This window comes from Plectropomus leopardus, chromosome 6 (assembly GCF_026936395.1).
Source record: "Plectropomus leopardus strain MGB_pleo_1.0 chromosome 6, ASM2693639v1, whole genome shotgun sequence".
In the NCBI taxonomy this organism is placed as follows: domain Eukaryota; kingdom Metazoa; phylum Chordata; class Actinopteri; order Perciformes; family Serranidae; genus Plectropomus; species Plectropomus leopardus.
The window spans coordinates 14517797-14534286 of record NC_142181.1 but is presented as its reverse complement, the minus strand read 5'-3'; the positions used below and the strand labels follow the sequence as shown (position 1 = coordinate 14534286).

At 38.3% G+C, this 16490-nt stretch overlaps 1 protein-coding gene across 2 annotated transcripts in view; it reads left to right on the top strand.

Moving 5' to 3' along the window:
- pde2a (phosphodiesterase 2A) overlaps positions 1 to 16490 on the top strand; it is a 185378-nt gene that overhangs the window by 151449 nt on the left and 17439 nt on the right. For both annotated transcript variants that reach the window (XM_088078841.1, XM_042486447.2), the window contains exons 6-19: positions 643 to 698; positions 1050 to 1109; positions 1898 to 2054; positions 3597 to 3649; positions 7928 to 8002; positions 8098 to 8139; positions 8809 to 8877; positions 8967 to 9097; positions 12843 to 12954; positions 13070 to 13109; positions 13631 to 13694; positions 13972 to 14053; positions 14795 to 14969; positions 16084 to 16196. In XM_088078841.1, the coding sequence (XP_087934967.1) occupies positions 643 to 698; positions 1050 to 1109; positions 1898 to 2054; positions 3597 to 3649; positions 7928 to 8002; positions 8098 to 8139; positions 8809 to 8877; positions 8967 to 9097; positions 12843 to 12954; positions 13070 to 13109; positions 13631 to 13694; positions 13972 to 14053; positions 14795 to 14969; positions 16084 to 16196 (1229 nt within the window). The remainder of the gene's footprint in view (positions 1 to 642; positions 699 to 1049; positions 1110 to 1897; positions 2055 to 3596; positions 3650 to 7927; positions 8003 to 8097; positions 8140 to 8808; positions 8878 to 8966; positions 9098 to 12842; positions 12955 to 13069; positions 13110 to 13630; positions 13695 to 13971; positions 14054 to 14794; positions 14970 to 16083; positions 16197 to 16490) is intronic.

Below are 16490 nucleotides of genomic sequence, written 5' to 3'. Positions count from 1 at the left end.
CCAAAAATGCAGTGAAAGGTCCATGATGAGAAAAAAATGCAAAAGCTCGGAGTGCTACGAACAGACTCTGTATTCTTCTTCAAATGAATATTTTTATCTAAAAACAGAAATGAGAGAACAACCTGGAGGGATGTAATCATGGAGACGTCCTAAAGTACACATGCATGACCGCTCTGCAGTCTCTGGATCGATAAATACCTCTGAACATTTCATGTTGCTGCTGAAATAAGAGTTAGTTTGGTCCCAGTGTGGTGAACACGTCATTCTGTTTGCTGTGTTATGTGCTGTCCACACACACAGCAACACTCACCTCTAAGATCAAACTTATTTTGTGCATAAAGAGCTATCTGCTCTACACAGATGGGAACAGAAAAATGAAAGAAAAGAAAAGAGAAGAATAAACAGTGTTGCGCAAGGACATAATTTTTTTGTTGTTATTTTTTTCATGTTCATTTCCCCAGCATATTTTTTTTAGTATTAGAACACAGAGAAAGAACAAAAATGATTAAGATCAAGACAAGGACACTGAAAAAAATTAAAGCAGAGTAATAAAAGAACCAAGCAGGTGCTTTGTCTGAATCAACAAATTACGTGATATGAATGCTTTTTTTCTGTCTTTTTGTTTTCCTGTCTTCCTTTTAGCTGTTGTTATTCCTCTCCTGGACCAGGAGCGGGACAAGGCCATCGCTGTCTTACTGGTGAGTTCTTTCATTCAAGAACATTCAATGGGGGTTCAGTAAATCAATTAAAGGAACTAACAAAAGCTCTACTGATTATGACATTACCTCCTCCATTAAAAAACCTTACAGTTGACTGACATACATTTTTATTCAGTTTCATCAACATTCACAAATTAAATTAACTCCACTGAGGCAGCACAGCCTGCAACAGTCAAGCTCATTCACTGCAATGGATTGAAAATGTTTGTGTGCGTGTGCGTGTGTGCGTGCGTGCATTTGTGTGTGTGTGTGTGTGTGTGTGTGTGTGTGTGTGTGTGTGTGTGTGTGTGTGTGTGTGTGTGTGTGTGTGTGTGTGTGTGTGTTTTGCAGGTGGGCTGTAATCCACTGTCTGATCAGGATGAACTGCATCTTGACATGTTGGAGAAACATGTAAGATCCCTCTGTATTTTTTGAATCTTATTAATTTCTATTTTGTTTATTTGTCTTTTATGGTGACAAATGTGAAAAAAGCAACTTGGCAACAGTAGCTGACTTACTGAGTTTGCTTTTTGTTTAACTAACACGTTTTGGGGAAACACAGGGTCAGTTTATCAGAAGAGGTAAAGCACAGCCTGTATTTGTGACTTTGTTGATTATCCAAAAACAATGTGGTTCCCTTTTAAAAGATACTGCAAAAACTTCCAACAAATAATCAAGAAAAATGATCACAAAGTCACAAGAATATCATCACAGAAACAAGTATTTTTTTTGCTGTGTCAAGGATTTCTTACGTTTTGATAACGTCTTTAAAGTATGGCACTTTTAAATTGTGAAACTTTTTCATGATAACCAATTCTGTATAAATTCACAAAAAAGTTGGTCTGACATATAAGGTTTCTTACACAAGTGATCCCATTTGTGGTGGTAATTATTAAGGGTAATTTTATATGACTAGTTGAAAATGCAAAATGCATTTTTAAGCACTGAAAATGTTTTGAGATGTTTAAAGAGAAGAAATTTTTATGAAACTCAACTTTTTGTGGCTTCATCCATTTTTTTTTTGTATAAGGTTAAATATATTGGTCTGTGATTTTGTAGTAGTCCAAACGTAATTAGATTGGACTACATATTTTTTTTGTTTTGTTTTTTTTTTTGTTTTTTTGTAACTGACAACATTTCAAAGTAATCTGACCCATCCCCGTCTTTGTGTGTGTTTCTGCACGTGCGTGGCATCACAGGCGTCAGTGGCGTGTGCGCGAGTCCAAGCTGTTCAGATGTCATACCAGAGGCCTCCTCTCAGCCCCTCTCCCATACAATCCCACAACGCACTGCTGCACCTCAATGTCTCCGAGCAAGACTACTGTGAACTGGACCGCAACATTCTGCAACTCTGTGGTACGCACACACACACACGGTTAACCACACACAATGTGGCCCATAAATAATATTGCGATATTTTTAGGTTACATTGCAATACACAATATATTTCAATATTTTAAACTCTCCTCTAAACTACTGTAGACTATTAAAATACTAAACTACTAAATAAAGTACTGTTAACAATAAAGTTCAATGAAGCACTGTCATAACAATAAAGTTCTGTTATGATAAAGTTAAATAAAGTACTGTACTAATAAAGTTAAATAAAGCAGTGTTTTGATAAAGTTACTGTTGTGATGAAATTAGCTAAATTGAGTACTATATTAAGGTTAAATAAAAGTACTTTCAGAATAAAGTTTTTAAAAGTACCATTATAATACAGTTAAATTAGGTACAATCAAATTGATTTTAATAAAGTGAACAGTACAGTACAGTTACAATTAAGCTTAATAAAGTAATGTTATAATAAAGTTAAGTAAATTCTTTTTTATAAAAAAGTTAAAGTAAGTCCTGCTGTAATAAATTTAAAAGAAGTACTGTTACAATAAAGTTTAATTAGGAACTGTTGCAGGTAAATTAATTATTAAATTAAATTGTTACAATAAAGTTGAGTTGAAGTATCGTTATTTTTAAGTTGTGCAATGACAATAAAGGCATTCTATGTTCTGTTCAAAGTTAAATAAAGTGTGATTATGAGTTATATTAAGTAGTGTTATAATAAAGTTAAATAAAAGTAAAATTACAATAAAGTTATAGAGCACCACAAATATAAAAACACACGCCTTGCCTGTTGCCAAGGAGACGGTGATCTGGTTGAGTGGTGGACTGTGTGTGACGATTCATGTTTTTGCTGGTGATGCGACAGTCTACACTTCAACATGGAGCAAACTGCAATACATCAAGTATATACGTCCTCCTCTTTAAGTCTCTCTCATACAGCTTACATCACCTACATCTTGTGTATACATCACAAAACTGTGAGGCAAACATTATTACTCATACACACTCATATGTGAGGTGTGGTACGTTAATAGAGTAAGCCCATCTGGATAAAAAGCTCTATGAATTCAGATGGACTCTGTCAGTGGTACGACAAATGTGTGACAGCTCCTGTGTGAACACAGACCGCTTTGCAAAAACACTGTTTAAAATCTCATGCATAATGGAAATGGACCTGCTAATGTCGTTCCTGAGCACATACACATGCATCAATGTTGTTTACTCCCTGATAATTGTCAACAAATATGAGTTGGCTTTTAAGTCTCCTCAGTTTTTTTCCTGGCCTCTGCCTCATCTTTGAGCTCTCTGTCCACATTTTTCCGTCTGTCTTCATCTGCAGTCCAGGCAGCCCTCCATCCCCTGTCCTGTCTTCATTATTAGTCCCTCTGTTAGCTGCTTCCCGCTCACCCAGCCCCGACCTCGCTGTCTCAATGCATCTCTCCCCGGATTGCTCTCTGTCCACTTGCGTACATGTTCTGCATTCCCCATCTTTCTTATTGGCAACCCATGCTCCTCTCGGGTTTTTACTCCCATCACTCACTCTCTTTTCTCTTTCAGGTGAGCTCTTTGACCTTGATGCAGCCTCTCTCCAGCTCAAAGTCATCAATTATGTAAGTGGTTGAGATCTTTCATTGGCTCCCTCATGCACACACACACACAGTTAGAGACATACAGTACATGCAAAACATGATATCCTTCCCAGTGACTTGTTCGCCTCCTCCTGTCATTACTTATACCACAAGCTTTTTATCACACAACTGCTCTACTGCTCTCCCCATAATATGCCCCCTCCACATGTATGATAGACTCAATGTGAGAGCCAGGGAAGCATGGGGAGAGGTGCAGTGATTGATTGTAGTGAGGTAAAAGCTGTGGCTGAGAGGAAAGATACAGAGAGCAGAGATATCAGCTACAGTATGTGCAGAAACCTGACAACAATTTTAAATGTATTGGAATTATTCACTGATAAAGAAAATATGAGATAGAGAGGGATCGAGCAAGAGAGGCGGAGTGAGATTTGAAGGTTATGCTGCATCAAAGGGACAAAGTCTCGGTCCAGCAGAGCTTCAGAGAAGTCTTAGGGGTGTATGCACGTACTTTTGCTTTTTTTTCACACTGCGTATTGAGCTTGAAGGACTTGTTTTGAATGTTTTGTGAGGAGTTATGGTAAAGCAGAAAGTTAAGTCAGAGTTTGTCTCCACTTCAGAAATCAAGGACTTAACATTCATTGGTTCCAGAGAGGATTTGCTGCTTTTCTTCATCTGCAGTCATTTGAAATGGAATATCTTTGGTCAGTGGTGGAAAACGTTATCTGGAACTTGTTCGACATGTTTGATTATATTCTGACATTTTGGTGACAAAATGATCAGTAGATCTTGAAAATAATCAGCAGATTAATTGATTCTAAAAACAATTATAACTTGCAGCCTTAATATACTTTATGCAGGATTCCCACATTCATGGAAAACCTGGAAAAGTCAAGGAATTTACAGTCTCAATTTCCAGGCCTGGGGAAGTCATGGAATTAGTAAAATCTTTCAGTCTTGGAAAAGTCATGGAATTTTGCAATCTTGTTTTCCAGGCCTGGGAAAGTAATGAAATAGGAAAATCTGTCAAAGTTTTTGAAACATCATTAAACTTTACAATGGCCTGGGAAAGTCATTAAAATACTAAAATCTTCCAAAGTTTTGGAAAAATCATGGAATTTTGTTGTGTGCATTGTTAAAGTAATCCTCCATGGATAACCCCTTACGTAGTGCAACATAACAGCATATTAACTTTGTGAAGTTATTGATGTGATGCAGCTTTATTATGCACCGATGTGTGGCAATGTGTTGTTGACCATCACATCAGTTTTTCATCTTCTCCCCACGAACCATCTCTCCCTCCTTATATGTCAGCCAGCTGAAATTATGTTTGAATAGATTTTGAATCTGATATGTTTATCAAGATTAAAAAAAACTTTATAATGGCAGTGTGTCTCAACACTTAGGGATATGTTTTTATATCTATTCTATGTCCCACAGCTATTTTTAAATTGGACTGCATTTTTGAGATGGAACATTAATTGTTTTATACATTATGAATGTTCATAGAAATATTATTATGGGTCCTTGAAAAAGGTTTGAAATTGTATCCATGAAAATGCCTGGGAACCCTGTTTATGTCAACGAAATTCTGGAGATTCAGGTATTTAAAATATTTTTTACCTCTTGTTGATTGTCACAAGGACTCATTAATTTAAATGAAAAGAAAGTCCATGAATTCCTTAGTGTTTCTGTATCTATTAAACAACAGACAAGACTCAGATTTCTTATAATTAATCACATATAAAAAATACTTTGAAAATCAGATTTTACAAAAACCATTTGCTGCTTAAGCATTCAGTGGTTAAAATATTGATTGTTGTATCTTAAATAATTCAATAATTAAAGGGAATCTCGTGTATATTCACAAACTTATTAGCACCTTTTTCTAATTTTTCTTGTCATTTTCTGGTAATTAGTGCTGTTAACTGCAGTGATAGGGGTCCTCTAGAAGCAGAAAACATAAATACCTTTTGTGCACATGGGGACATAATTTCTTTTTGAAACTTGGTTTAAAGCGTTCTGCTGATTTAAAAAAAACATTAGGCCGTTTTTCTGTGAAAATTGTAAAATCTAACAAATTACCTGGCCTTCTCTGCTACCTTGACACAACACCGCAGTGCAGCCTGCATCTAAACATTAGCCTTTGATGCCTCTAAACCTGAATTTGTAGTATTTTTCCTGCATCTGAAAGAAGGGAGGGAGAGGAAGAAGTCGAGGTGGTGCAAAAGGCTGCAAGGGCTTCAAAATGTGTTTCGAATCCGACATGATTTGTTTCGCCTGTTTATTGTTACAGTTGTAAAAAGGGGAGAGGGAGGAGAGGAGGAGGAAAAGGAGCAGGAGATTGTTGCTTCTGAGGAATCGACAGTTTGGTGGGAAGTGCTTGGGGCGGTTCTCACGAGATTAAATGTATTTGGAAAAAAAGAGGTGGAGGGGTTTATATGTGGGTGCAACAACTTGCTTTGTGTGTGTATGTATGTTTGTGCAGTGTGTATGTATGTGTGTGTGTGTGTGCATGTGTGTACATGTCTAGTGCTTGCGTGGATGACCGGGGGGTAAGTGTGTTGGTGGTTGCTGGTTTATATCTCTTTTCCTGCTTGTTCTCTATCCAGCTCTGTGGCTTACAGAGGAGAATAATGTATGAGGAAATGCTGCTCTTATGCTGCTGTGTGTGTGTGCGTGTGTGTGTGCGTGCATGCGTGCATGCGTGCGTGTGAGATCATGTATATCCTTGCGTCCCTACAGTATTCGTATCATCTTGCATATGCAGGCGTTTGTGTCTCCACCTCAGAGGTGAATTTCAGTCTATGAATGAAATGTTTCTCGTCACAAATAACAGCAGAAAATTGGTTTTGACTCTGCAGGTTGAACAAACCACAGCAACAGCGACGCTGAGTGCAAACGCACTCCTTCATTTCGGCACACACAGACAAAATATACAGTATGTGACTTGTCTGTGGTTATGTAGAGATTTAACATTTGAAGTATAACCTTGTTCTTGTTATTTGCACAAATGTTTTGATTCCTAATGGTAGTTTAATTAAGTGAACATTTATTTTAGTCCTTACAACAATTTTCTAAAATGAATGCAAATAATAAAGCATTAACTTAAAAGAAAAAAGGCTTAAGTTTAGGATTATTATACCAAAATATAATAAAAAATAAAATAAAATAAAAATTAAATATTCTAAAAATAATAAAATATTCTCATAAGTGATTAATTCATTACTAAGTTTAAAATTTTACAAAAAAACAAAACAAAACAGAAAAATCAATAGAAAACAAAAGAGAAAACATTAAAACATTTCATACACAGTAGTAGTATATATAGTGTGTATGGTTTTTTTATACTTAGGCTATACATATAATGTGTATTTGTTTACCACCTTATTTTTTCAAACTTTTTTTAAGATTATTTTTTGGGCTTTTTGCCATCATTAGATAGGACAGCTTTAAGCATGAAAGAGGTAGAAAGATGGGATGACATGCAGCAAAGGGCTGAGGTTGAAACTGAACCCATGGCTGCTGCCGCGAGGACGTAGCCTCTGTACATGGGGCGCCCGCTCTACCAACTGAGCTACAACTGAACATTTTTTTAGTTTGCAAAGTGAACTACACAGTTTCATACAATGGTCTGTGAATACTCCATTCTGATTGGCCGCGGATTTGGCCATTAATTCCTGATAATGGACACCTCATCAGGCATTAAACCGTCCTTACTTCCTCGTCACATCCACTTCACAGGTTTACCCCTTTGACAGTTGTACATCTGTTCTTTATGTTTGTCCTTACCGGTCTTTTTTAAAACTTACCTTTTCCCCTGAGTTCATGCTGGCTCTCTTGAATTTCAAACAGCCTCTAAATACAGTTAGGAAGGCAAAGTATATTTGGGTTGTACATTATCTGTCAGCAAGATCACAAAATTTTCAAGGTAATAAATACATCACTGGTTGGTTCATGATAATAAGCATCAATCGGAATATGTGTAATTATGTGTAGGAGAGTATAGCATTTATGGAAAAATTATAATTTTTGAAAATCACTGTCCACGAAAATACAGTTGAATAAATTTGTAAGATATTCAGTTTCTTTTCTCACACTAACAAGTCTTTTTTGCAATATGACGCTATTGCAAGACTCTGAAGATAATATTGAGGTATTGCTCCAGTCATTTTGTTCACTGAGTTCTAATCTTATCTTTACACCTTAACTCTGCTCCAAAAACCGTCTGAGACTGATAAAGCGAGGGTGTTTTTTGTGACTTTATATCAGGACTGATATGGTGTTTGTGTCTTCCTTCAGCTGCAGCAGCAGACTCACTCACAGTGCTGTTGTTTGCTGCTGGTATCTGAGGACAACCACCAGCTTTTCTGCCAGGTATGAACAAATAAGCACCAAACAACGCAAATAAATGCTAAGCACTATTTCATAAATGACTCTAGTGAATGACCTTTGACCTTTGTGACCTTCAGGTAGTTGGAGACAAAGTCCTTGAGGAAGAGATCAGCTTCCCGGTGAGGCCAACAAACACATGAATTTTATTTCTGTGAATATTTTTGAATGCACTCTGACATTATTTGCATATTTTGGTGTGTTTGTTTTCATTGTTCCTTGTTAAGTAATTCATCCCTTCATTCTCTCGTGTTTTCTCACACTGAGGCAGTAATGTAATAAACATTCAGGGAGGTTTGTTGCCATTTTTACCAAGCATACTTTTCATGCAAGTGTGGCAACGTTGTGTGTAGGTCTCTGTGACTGACACAGTAGAATAAACCCTGTCATGTAATCTTTTATAATCCCTGGCAGGGGTTATAATTAAGAAATTTGGGCAAGTAATCACTTCCTTTGGGCCGCTTTAAGTCTCCTGTCCCTGGTTGTGGCACAGACGAAGCATTTTTAACAAGCTTTACGGTGCTAATAGACCTTGTACCCGGAGCCAAATGATCTGTGAAGTATTAGGACACACACAAAATAAAACCTCGTAGATGCGTTATTTGTGTTAATTTAACAAGAGAGGTAATAGACTCAGGATAAACAACCTTTTATTTATATATCTGAAACAAAAGAGAATCACTAGGGACTCTGTCAGCAATTATGTTTTCTTCTTGTCTCTTGCTCTTATTACATTGTTTTTCCTTCAATCACCCGCCCTTTATCTCTCTCCTTCTCTCTCCTGTGTTCAGCTGATGTTTGGACGCTTTGGTCAGGTTGTCGAGAAGAAGAAGTCGATTACTCTTCAGGACATCAGTGCTGTAAGGAGACATTTTCATTCTTTCTTTCTTTCTGTCTTCCTTTCTTTGTCTTCATATTGAACTGATTTTTCTGCCTCTCTTCCTGTCAGGAGGAGCGTAGGCAGCTGTCCAGCATGTTGGGCTGTGAGATCTCCTCCATGCTCTGTGTACCAGTGGCCAGCAGGGCCACCGGTCAGGTGGTGGCACTAGCATGCGCCTTCAACAAGCAGGGCGGGCAGAGGTATGTCTGTGAAAGATTGTGTTCAGACTGTAAGCTATAATTAACCTTTTTCCTTTTTGTGCTCATAAGATCACACAGAACCATTTAATGCAGAGCAGCGTTCCTGCAGGCTTTTTTTAACCTCTTAACTTACCTTTGAAATCACTGCTATTTAGTCACCACTGGCTCATTGCTGGAGTAGATTCAAAATGCTGGGATGTCAGTCTGAAGACGATTTGGCTTTTCCTAAATCCTGAAGCACTGACTCATGTTAGATACAAAGATTTATCTGACAGCGGTTTACAGTAATTTTGGGATGGGTATGTCTGATTGGTAGAGCTCAGCTGCTCAGATTTGATGAGTTCATAGCAGTGAAGAGTTTGCTGCTGTTTTAACTGAAATCTGCTGCTAACCAGCAGGAAGTGCTGCCCTCGTGAATGCATACCATCACCCAGTCTGTGTGTGTGCGTGACGATGCAGATGGCTATGTGATGATCTGGAGTCGGGTCATGAGTATAACAGCAGGGTGGCTTGGCTGCCTGGTTTGGCACCATGTCTTGCAGTGTGTGTGTGTGTGTCTGTGTGTGTGTGCGTGTGTGTGTGTGTGTGTGTGTGTGTGTGTGTACGAAAGTGATGCTGCCAGGAGCAATGCTGCTATCTCCTGAATACAGAAGTCCATAAAAATGCACTCCAGCTATCTGTCTGTCTGTCCGTCCATCGATCTATCTGCTATCTCTCTCTCTCTCTGTCTGTCTGTCTGTTTGTCCGTCTCTCCGTCCGTCCGTCTGTCCGTCCATCCATCCATCTATTTCTCTATCTATATGTCTGTCCATGTATCCATCCTGCTTCATCTCTTTGTCAAGCAGCATATGTCAGTACTAGTGTTAAAGTGCTAGGAAATAAGTGTATTAGTGTGTTTTATCTTTTTTTTCCCCAATACACACACACACACACACACACACACACACACAAACCTCACAAGCGCACTTACACACTTCACTCACGTGCTTGCGCGTGTATACAGTACAATCCCCCTCTTTGCTTGCTCTCTCTCACTCTCTCTCTGAGGACTAAGATAGATGAGAGGGGATCATGTCCTATAATTTCTCCCTCTGCCAGTGGCACTGATGACAGAGCTGGCATCTCATTACCATAGTAACAGCAGCAGGATTACGGTCGCAAGTGTGCATAAAATGTGATAAATCTGTCCTTTGCTTCGAGCACAGTCACGCAGATTTTAGCAGAGACAGACATATATCTCACAGATGCATCCCCTCATCATATAGATTGCATATTCATATGCAAAGTTCTCTCTGCCTGGCCTCCTAAAAGTGTAAATTTGCCTCTTACCCTTGGACACAGGTGCATGAAAACATATTGTGACACCAGTGAAAGGTCCATAACTCAGCTTTTGTGTCACCAGATGAGAACACTACACACTAATCTTTACACCACAGAAATAATCAGTTTTATGTTGAAAAAGTTGGCAGCAATGTTAGGAAGGTCATATGAGTTTACTGTCGGATTCATTTTTTATACTGTCTGTAAACCTATAGTCATTTTTATTAATATCATTGTCTTTGTTTAAAATGTTGTGTGCTGTCTCACTGCTGAGTGTTTGACTTGTGGTCTTTTGAAAAGGACTCCTGCTAGTTTTATATTCTAGCTGCAGAAATGGAGACTACTGCAGACAACTAGCTGTAAGCACAGAAAATTATTCTCAAGCCTGATCTAAAAGACTTAAGAGTATCAAGAGTTTGAACTTAGAGGAGCTTCCCAGGCCTTTTCCAGGCTCAGGTCCATTTCTGCCTCACTTTGATTCCTGGGAGTCTAAACTCAGGGAAAGAAAGCCCTGAAGATACACACTGCTTCGCACTGCAACACAAGAACCGTACAGCACAATGTCGCTGCCCTCTGTAGGCGAGGAGAGGGAACTGCAGGCAATTAGCAGCATCACTGTGGTCACTGCAGATAATTTAATTCATCAGTCTTCATTTTCCTGCTTAATGTTGTCAGGTTCTCACATTATTTAATTTGAAGGAGAGTGACAGCCACATTCACCACCTGCAGGACACCAGAGTTTGGATCTGCTGTCTGTCAATTAGACATATCACAGTAACTTCAGTCTCACACAGCTATAAGTGGTTCTTTTTCCATCTGTGTTTTTTCTATAATAATTATGTATCTTTCCATGGCTGCAACTGAGGATCTTTTTTTTTAACAACTAATCTGCCAATTATAACCTATTAATTGTTTGACCTATAAAATACAGAAGAGGTGTAGGAAAAAAAAGGATTTGCAGTATGCAAAATGGTTGCATACAGAGAGTTATGTTTACCGTATATGAATGTTACTATTTATTGATGTGTAATTTTAGCCGCTTTATATACTGTTGTTGGGTGGTTTAATTTACAACGGTGCATAATTTATAAACTGATTGTGTTTTCCATATAAAATCTTGATCTGACATATAATTACAGTTGTCAGATAAATATAATGGAGTGAAAAGTACAATATTTCCAACTTAAATGTGTTGGAGTATGAATGATTGTGAAATGGAAAGTATCTAAATTTGAAGAAATACTTTACCCACAAAATGGTAATTGCTATATCGCTTATACACCCTACCTTTTACCTTGAATCTGATTTTTTTCCTTGCATGCCTCCACGGTGAATTACCAAATAATTGAGTAGATATACTTAGTTACATTTTACCAGTGATATAATTAATTTCAAAGGTAATAAAAAAATGTCAGTCACATCTTTCTAAAGCCCAACATGACAAAATATCCAAAGATATTCAGCTTACCATCATATAAAAAGTGAAAAAAAACAGCAAATCCCCATTATTGATAAGCTTGAAGCAGAAAATAATTGGCATGTTTTTTGTGCCTCCATGTCAGCAACAGTCATGCCCAGATGCATTATGTTTGGGGTTGCCCATCCATCTGTCCATCTGTTTCATTCTTGTGAAAACAAAACCTCAGGAACACCTTCAGACTTAATCGTAAACTGATTAGACTTTGGGAGTCAAAGGACCCTGCGATTTCAAAAAACAGGTTTTTGGCCATAACTCAAGAATTTATGTTTATTATGAACAAATTTTACACAAATGTCTAACAGGATAATTGATGAAGTGATGATATTTTACATACACAAGGCCAAAGGTCAACTTCACTGTGACATTATGATGTTTTCTGGCCATTATTTAACATCAATACTCAGGAACAGAAGGGGAGAGATTTGGTCAGAGACTGAATTAGTGACACTAATCTTGGGTGTCCACCATGAAACTGTGCAGGTTGGATAGATCTTGTGTGTTGCCAGAGAGAAAATAAGTTTGTCCAGCTCTTAGTACCTTTGTTATCAACTGTGTTTCTGTGGTGTGTGAAGCATCCATGTTTTAGAATATGTAGCTTCTTTGGTGCAACATCTGTATTTGAAGCATTGTCTACTGCCATGACTTCATACATCTGGACAGATATGTATGTAAACTGGAACTTTGCTGGTTCATTGAGGCGAGGTGGCAAATAGTAGTTTCTCAAAAAAGTAGTTAATCTCTCATCAAATTAGTTGCATTTTGTAACAATTAACTGTATGATTATTTGCCATTTCAGCTGTACTCTCTTAAACATTTAGAAAAGTATTAATAGCAACACAGAGTGCACAATCTATATAATGAATATCTGATTTCCCAAAGCGGCCTATTAGCTCTTTCTAAATCCAGATTCATCATGCGACTGTGTGTGTGTGTTCTCTGCTGCAGACACACAGAGGCAGATGAGCATGCAATCCAACACTGTTTCTGCTACACTTCAACGGTTCTCACTTCAACTTTGGCCTTTCAGAAGGAACAGAAACTCAAAGTGGAGTGCCAGGTACTGCACATGCCCACTCACACACACAAACACGCCCATTCACACATGCTGTACAGGCATACATAAATATGCATGACAATTAAGAGCTTTTCATGTCCACTGTGTCTCCACACAGGCGCTCTTGCAAGTGGCCAAGAATCTCTTCACACACTTGGGTGAGTCCTGCCTGTCTGTCGCTGCGACGAAGGAACGCTGTAGTACAATTTACGTTAATGGCCGATGTTTAAGTGATCACCCAGTGAAACGAATGGCGCACGTAATTGAATGAGATATTACTGAGAAGGTGATTACATCAAAGATCATAACCATAAAATCAAAAGGGCATTAAAAGTGATGGCTCCACCTCTCTCTCCTGTAATTACCCTGAGTCATTTAGATTCTTATCTAACAGTAAGCACCAACTGTATGAGGAGTCACTGATGATTCATCACGATTGCAGGTGCAAAGAATTGATCCACTGGTGGAGCAAATTGCCTCTCACTGTACTGAACCATTGATCACAAAGCTCTTATCAGCTTGTACAGCTGATCCACCGCTACTCACAGTATAATCTCTATTGCGGCGTATCTGGGCTTTGCTGATATTTCCTTTAATTTCCTCTGTTTTCCTTTTGTTTCCTCTCTCCCTCTTCCTCCCTTTCTCTTTCTCCCTCTCTCTCTCTGTCTAATTCTCTCAGATGATGTGTCAGTGCTGTTACAGGAAATTATAGTGGAGGCCAGGAACCTCAGTGACGCAGAGATGTAAGCTCTCTGATTCATCTTCAAAGGGATGTTTAAACGTGTGTGTGAAAAAGAGAGAGATTGTGTGTGTGTGTGTGTGTGTGTGTGCGTGCATGCGCGCGTGCGTGTGAATGTCTTTATCACCATTTGAAAAGGCTATCTCGGCAATTTGCTCTTAACCGACTTGCTGCATTTAATTAAAATTACAAAATGACCTGAGATGAAATGAGATATTTTCGTTTTTCTCTGCTTTGTTTCGCTCTCTCGCCGTTGTGACTCTCTCTCTCTCTTTCTCTAGCTGCTCAGTGTTCCTGCTGGATCGTGTCAGTCATGAGTTGGTGGCCAAGGTTTTTGACGGAGGCGTAGTCAGTGATGAGGAGGTACGACACATGAGCATTCAGTTGCTCACACACACTAACGAACTCTTTGGTGAGACATTTTCGTGGAGATTTTTTATGCCTTTTTTGGACAGGTGACAGTAAAGATGGGAAATGATAAGAGAATGATATTGGGAATCAAATTTAGCAAACGTCCCCAACTATACTCTCATGCAGGATGTTGGGATAACATTGTCAGCATCATTGTTGCTTTTAGCAGAGTTTCCAACAAACACTTTTGTTATAGTACGCTGAACCACACATAACTCATATGAACATTTACCTAAATCGTAGATCTGTTTTGTGTTTCCATCACAGAGAGTACTCCTAAGCACCTTTCCCACTGCAAAAAACACTAACACCTGCTAACACCTGGCTTTTGTTTGTAATGGGAAACATAATCAGCATCTACTCGGCATATGTCACTCAAATGTCAATAAAAGCAAATGGAATGGTCATAGTTGTTATTTTAAGGTGTGTTTATTAAGTCATGCACTGAGTAACATGCAAAAAAATATTCCACCTTAAAAGTTATTGCTAGCTGCTATTGGTAGCTTTTGAACAGCAGTGTGAATTATTTTTTTTTCCCAGTCTATTGCTGCTAACTGTTACTAACAGCACAGGACAGGATGGGGCGGTTCTATTGGCACCAGCTACAACTTTTGACAAAAAAAAACAACTATCTTTTGATAACATGAGTATTTGTGTGTGTCTGTGTCTGTGGGTGTGCATGTGCGTGCGCAGAAAGAGTTTCGTATTCCAGCAGATCAGGGTATTGCAGGTCACGTGGCGACCACCGGTCAAATCTTGAACATTAAAGACGCGTACTCTCACCCTCTCTTCTATCGCGGTGTGGACGACAGCACTGGCTTCAAGACTCGCAACATCCTCTGCTTCCCCATCAAAGATGAGAACAATGGTAACAACGATGACTTCCACTCACACAAAAACACTTACATCAGACAACATGCACAAAAAGCCACAAGTTTCCTTTTTGATTAAAACCTTCTCAGTCAAACTTTATTTGTAAAACACCTTTTGTACGTACGTATAAGTGCAGTAAGCTAATAACAAGGTGCAAAAATATAAACAGTTACACTATGGAGACCGATGTATAAAAAAACACACAAACAATAAAAGTGGAAAAGTACAAACAACAAAAGAAAAAAAAAATTGAAACACAAAAACAAAAGACACAGGTAGGTTGTCATTAAAATCTTCTATGGACATTATCAAATTATCATACTTTTTCAGTTTAAAGATACTACACTCTTGGGCAGGCTGTTTCAGCAGCTTGAAGCATAGATACTAAATGTTTTTTTACACTGTACTTGAACACAATGTGGCAACATCTGTTACCTGTAAAAAGGGTTGCGCAGTAACCCGTGTGGAGTCCAATAACATACTATTAATGCAAAAGAGATGCTCCTATAATAACTATAATACAATAATGAATCAGATTTAGCCTTAATACACTATTTGGTAGTTACTTCTCTATTGTCCTCTCCAGTACCTGCTCTTCTGTTTTCCTTTTAAAAATGAAGCTATGTTCCACACAGGGGCTCTCTCAGAATAGCACAAAATGCCTCTAAATGTTAAAGTGCATAAAGTGCACCCATCCTCAGTGTGCTCCATACTGAGAAATTATAGAAAACTCAGACTATGATGGTGCTCCCCACTTCTTACTTCAAGCAGATAAACTTTAGATTCTGTGTGATTTGTCTCTATATAGAAAACTGTCAGATTAAGAGTTTAAATTCAGGTCTTTTTATGTGCAATTAGGTTCAGCTCCAGTGTGAAATTAATTTAAGTTAGCAGCCCTGTTTGATTCAGCGTCTGTTCTGCACCCTCCCGACTGTTGCATTCTGGGCCTCATTTTCACGTCCTTGACTCTCGTCTTCCACTCTCTGTTTTTCTTCATCATCAACTTTCCTTCTTCAACTGATCACCTCTCCCAATGTCTCGCCTTCTTTTCCTCTCTTCATCTTTGCTTCTGTCCTCTTCCCCTTTTCTTTAAATTTTCTGCCTTCTAGAGGTGATTGGGGTGGCTGAGTTGGTGAATAAAATGAACGGGCCGTGGTTCAACCGTTTCGACGAGGACCTGGCCACGGCTTTCTCCATCTACTGTGGCATCAGCATCGCCCATGTAAGTCTCTCATTCCAATGAAAGAACTGACTCTCTATAACCTTTATATTTTTTACATTTTAAGATACTATATAACATAGTGATACTGGAGTTACAAATCATAGAAAAAGTAAAAGAAGGAAGATAAAATAATAAAGAAATATAAAAATAGTTAAAGACAGAAATGGAAAAAGAAAATAAGTGGTTCTATAAATATCAGTTCATAGGATAAAATCTACTGATAACTGAAACATTTAAGTCAAAGGGTACATTATACCAACATGGGACACAATGGTGAGTACTATAAATACACAC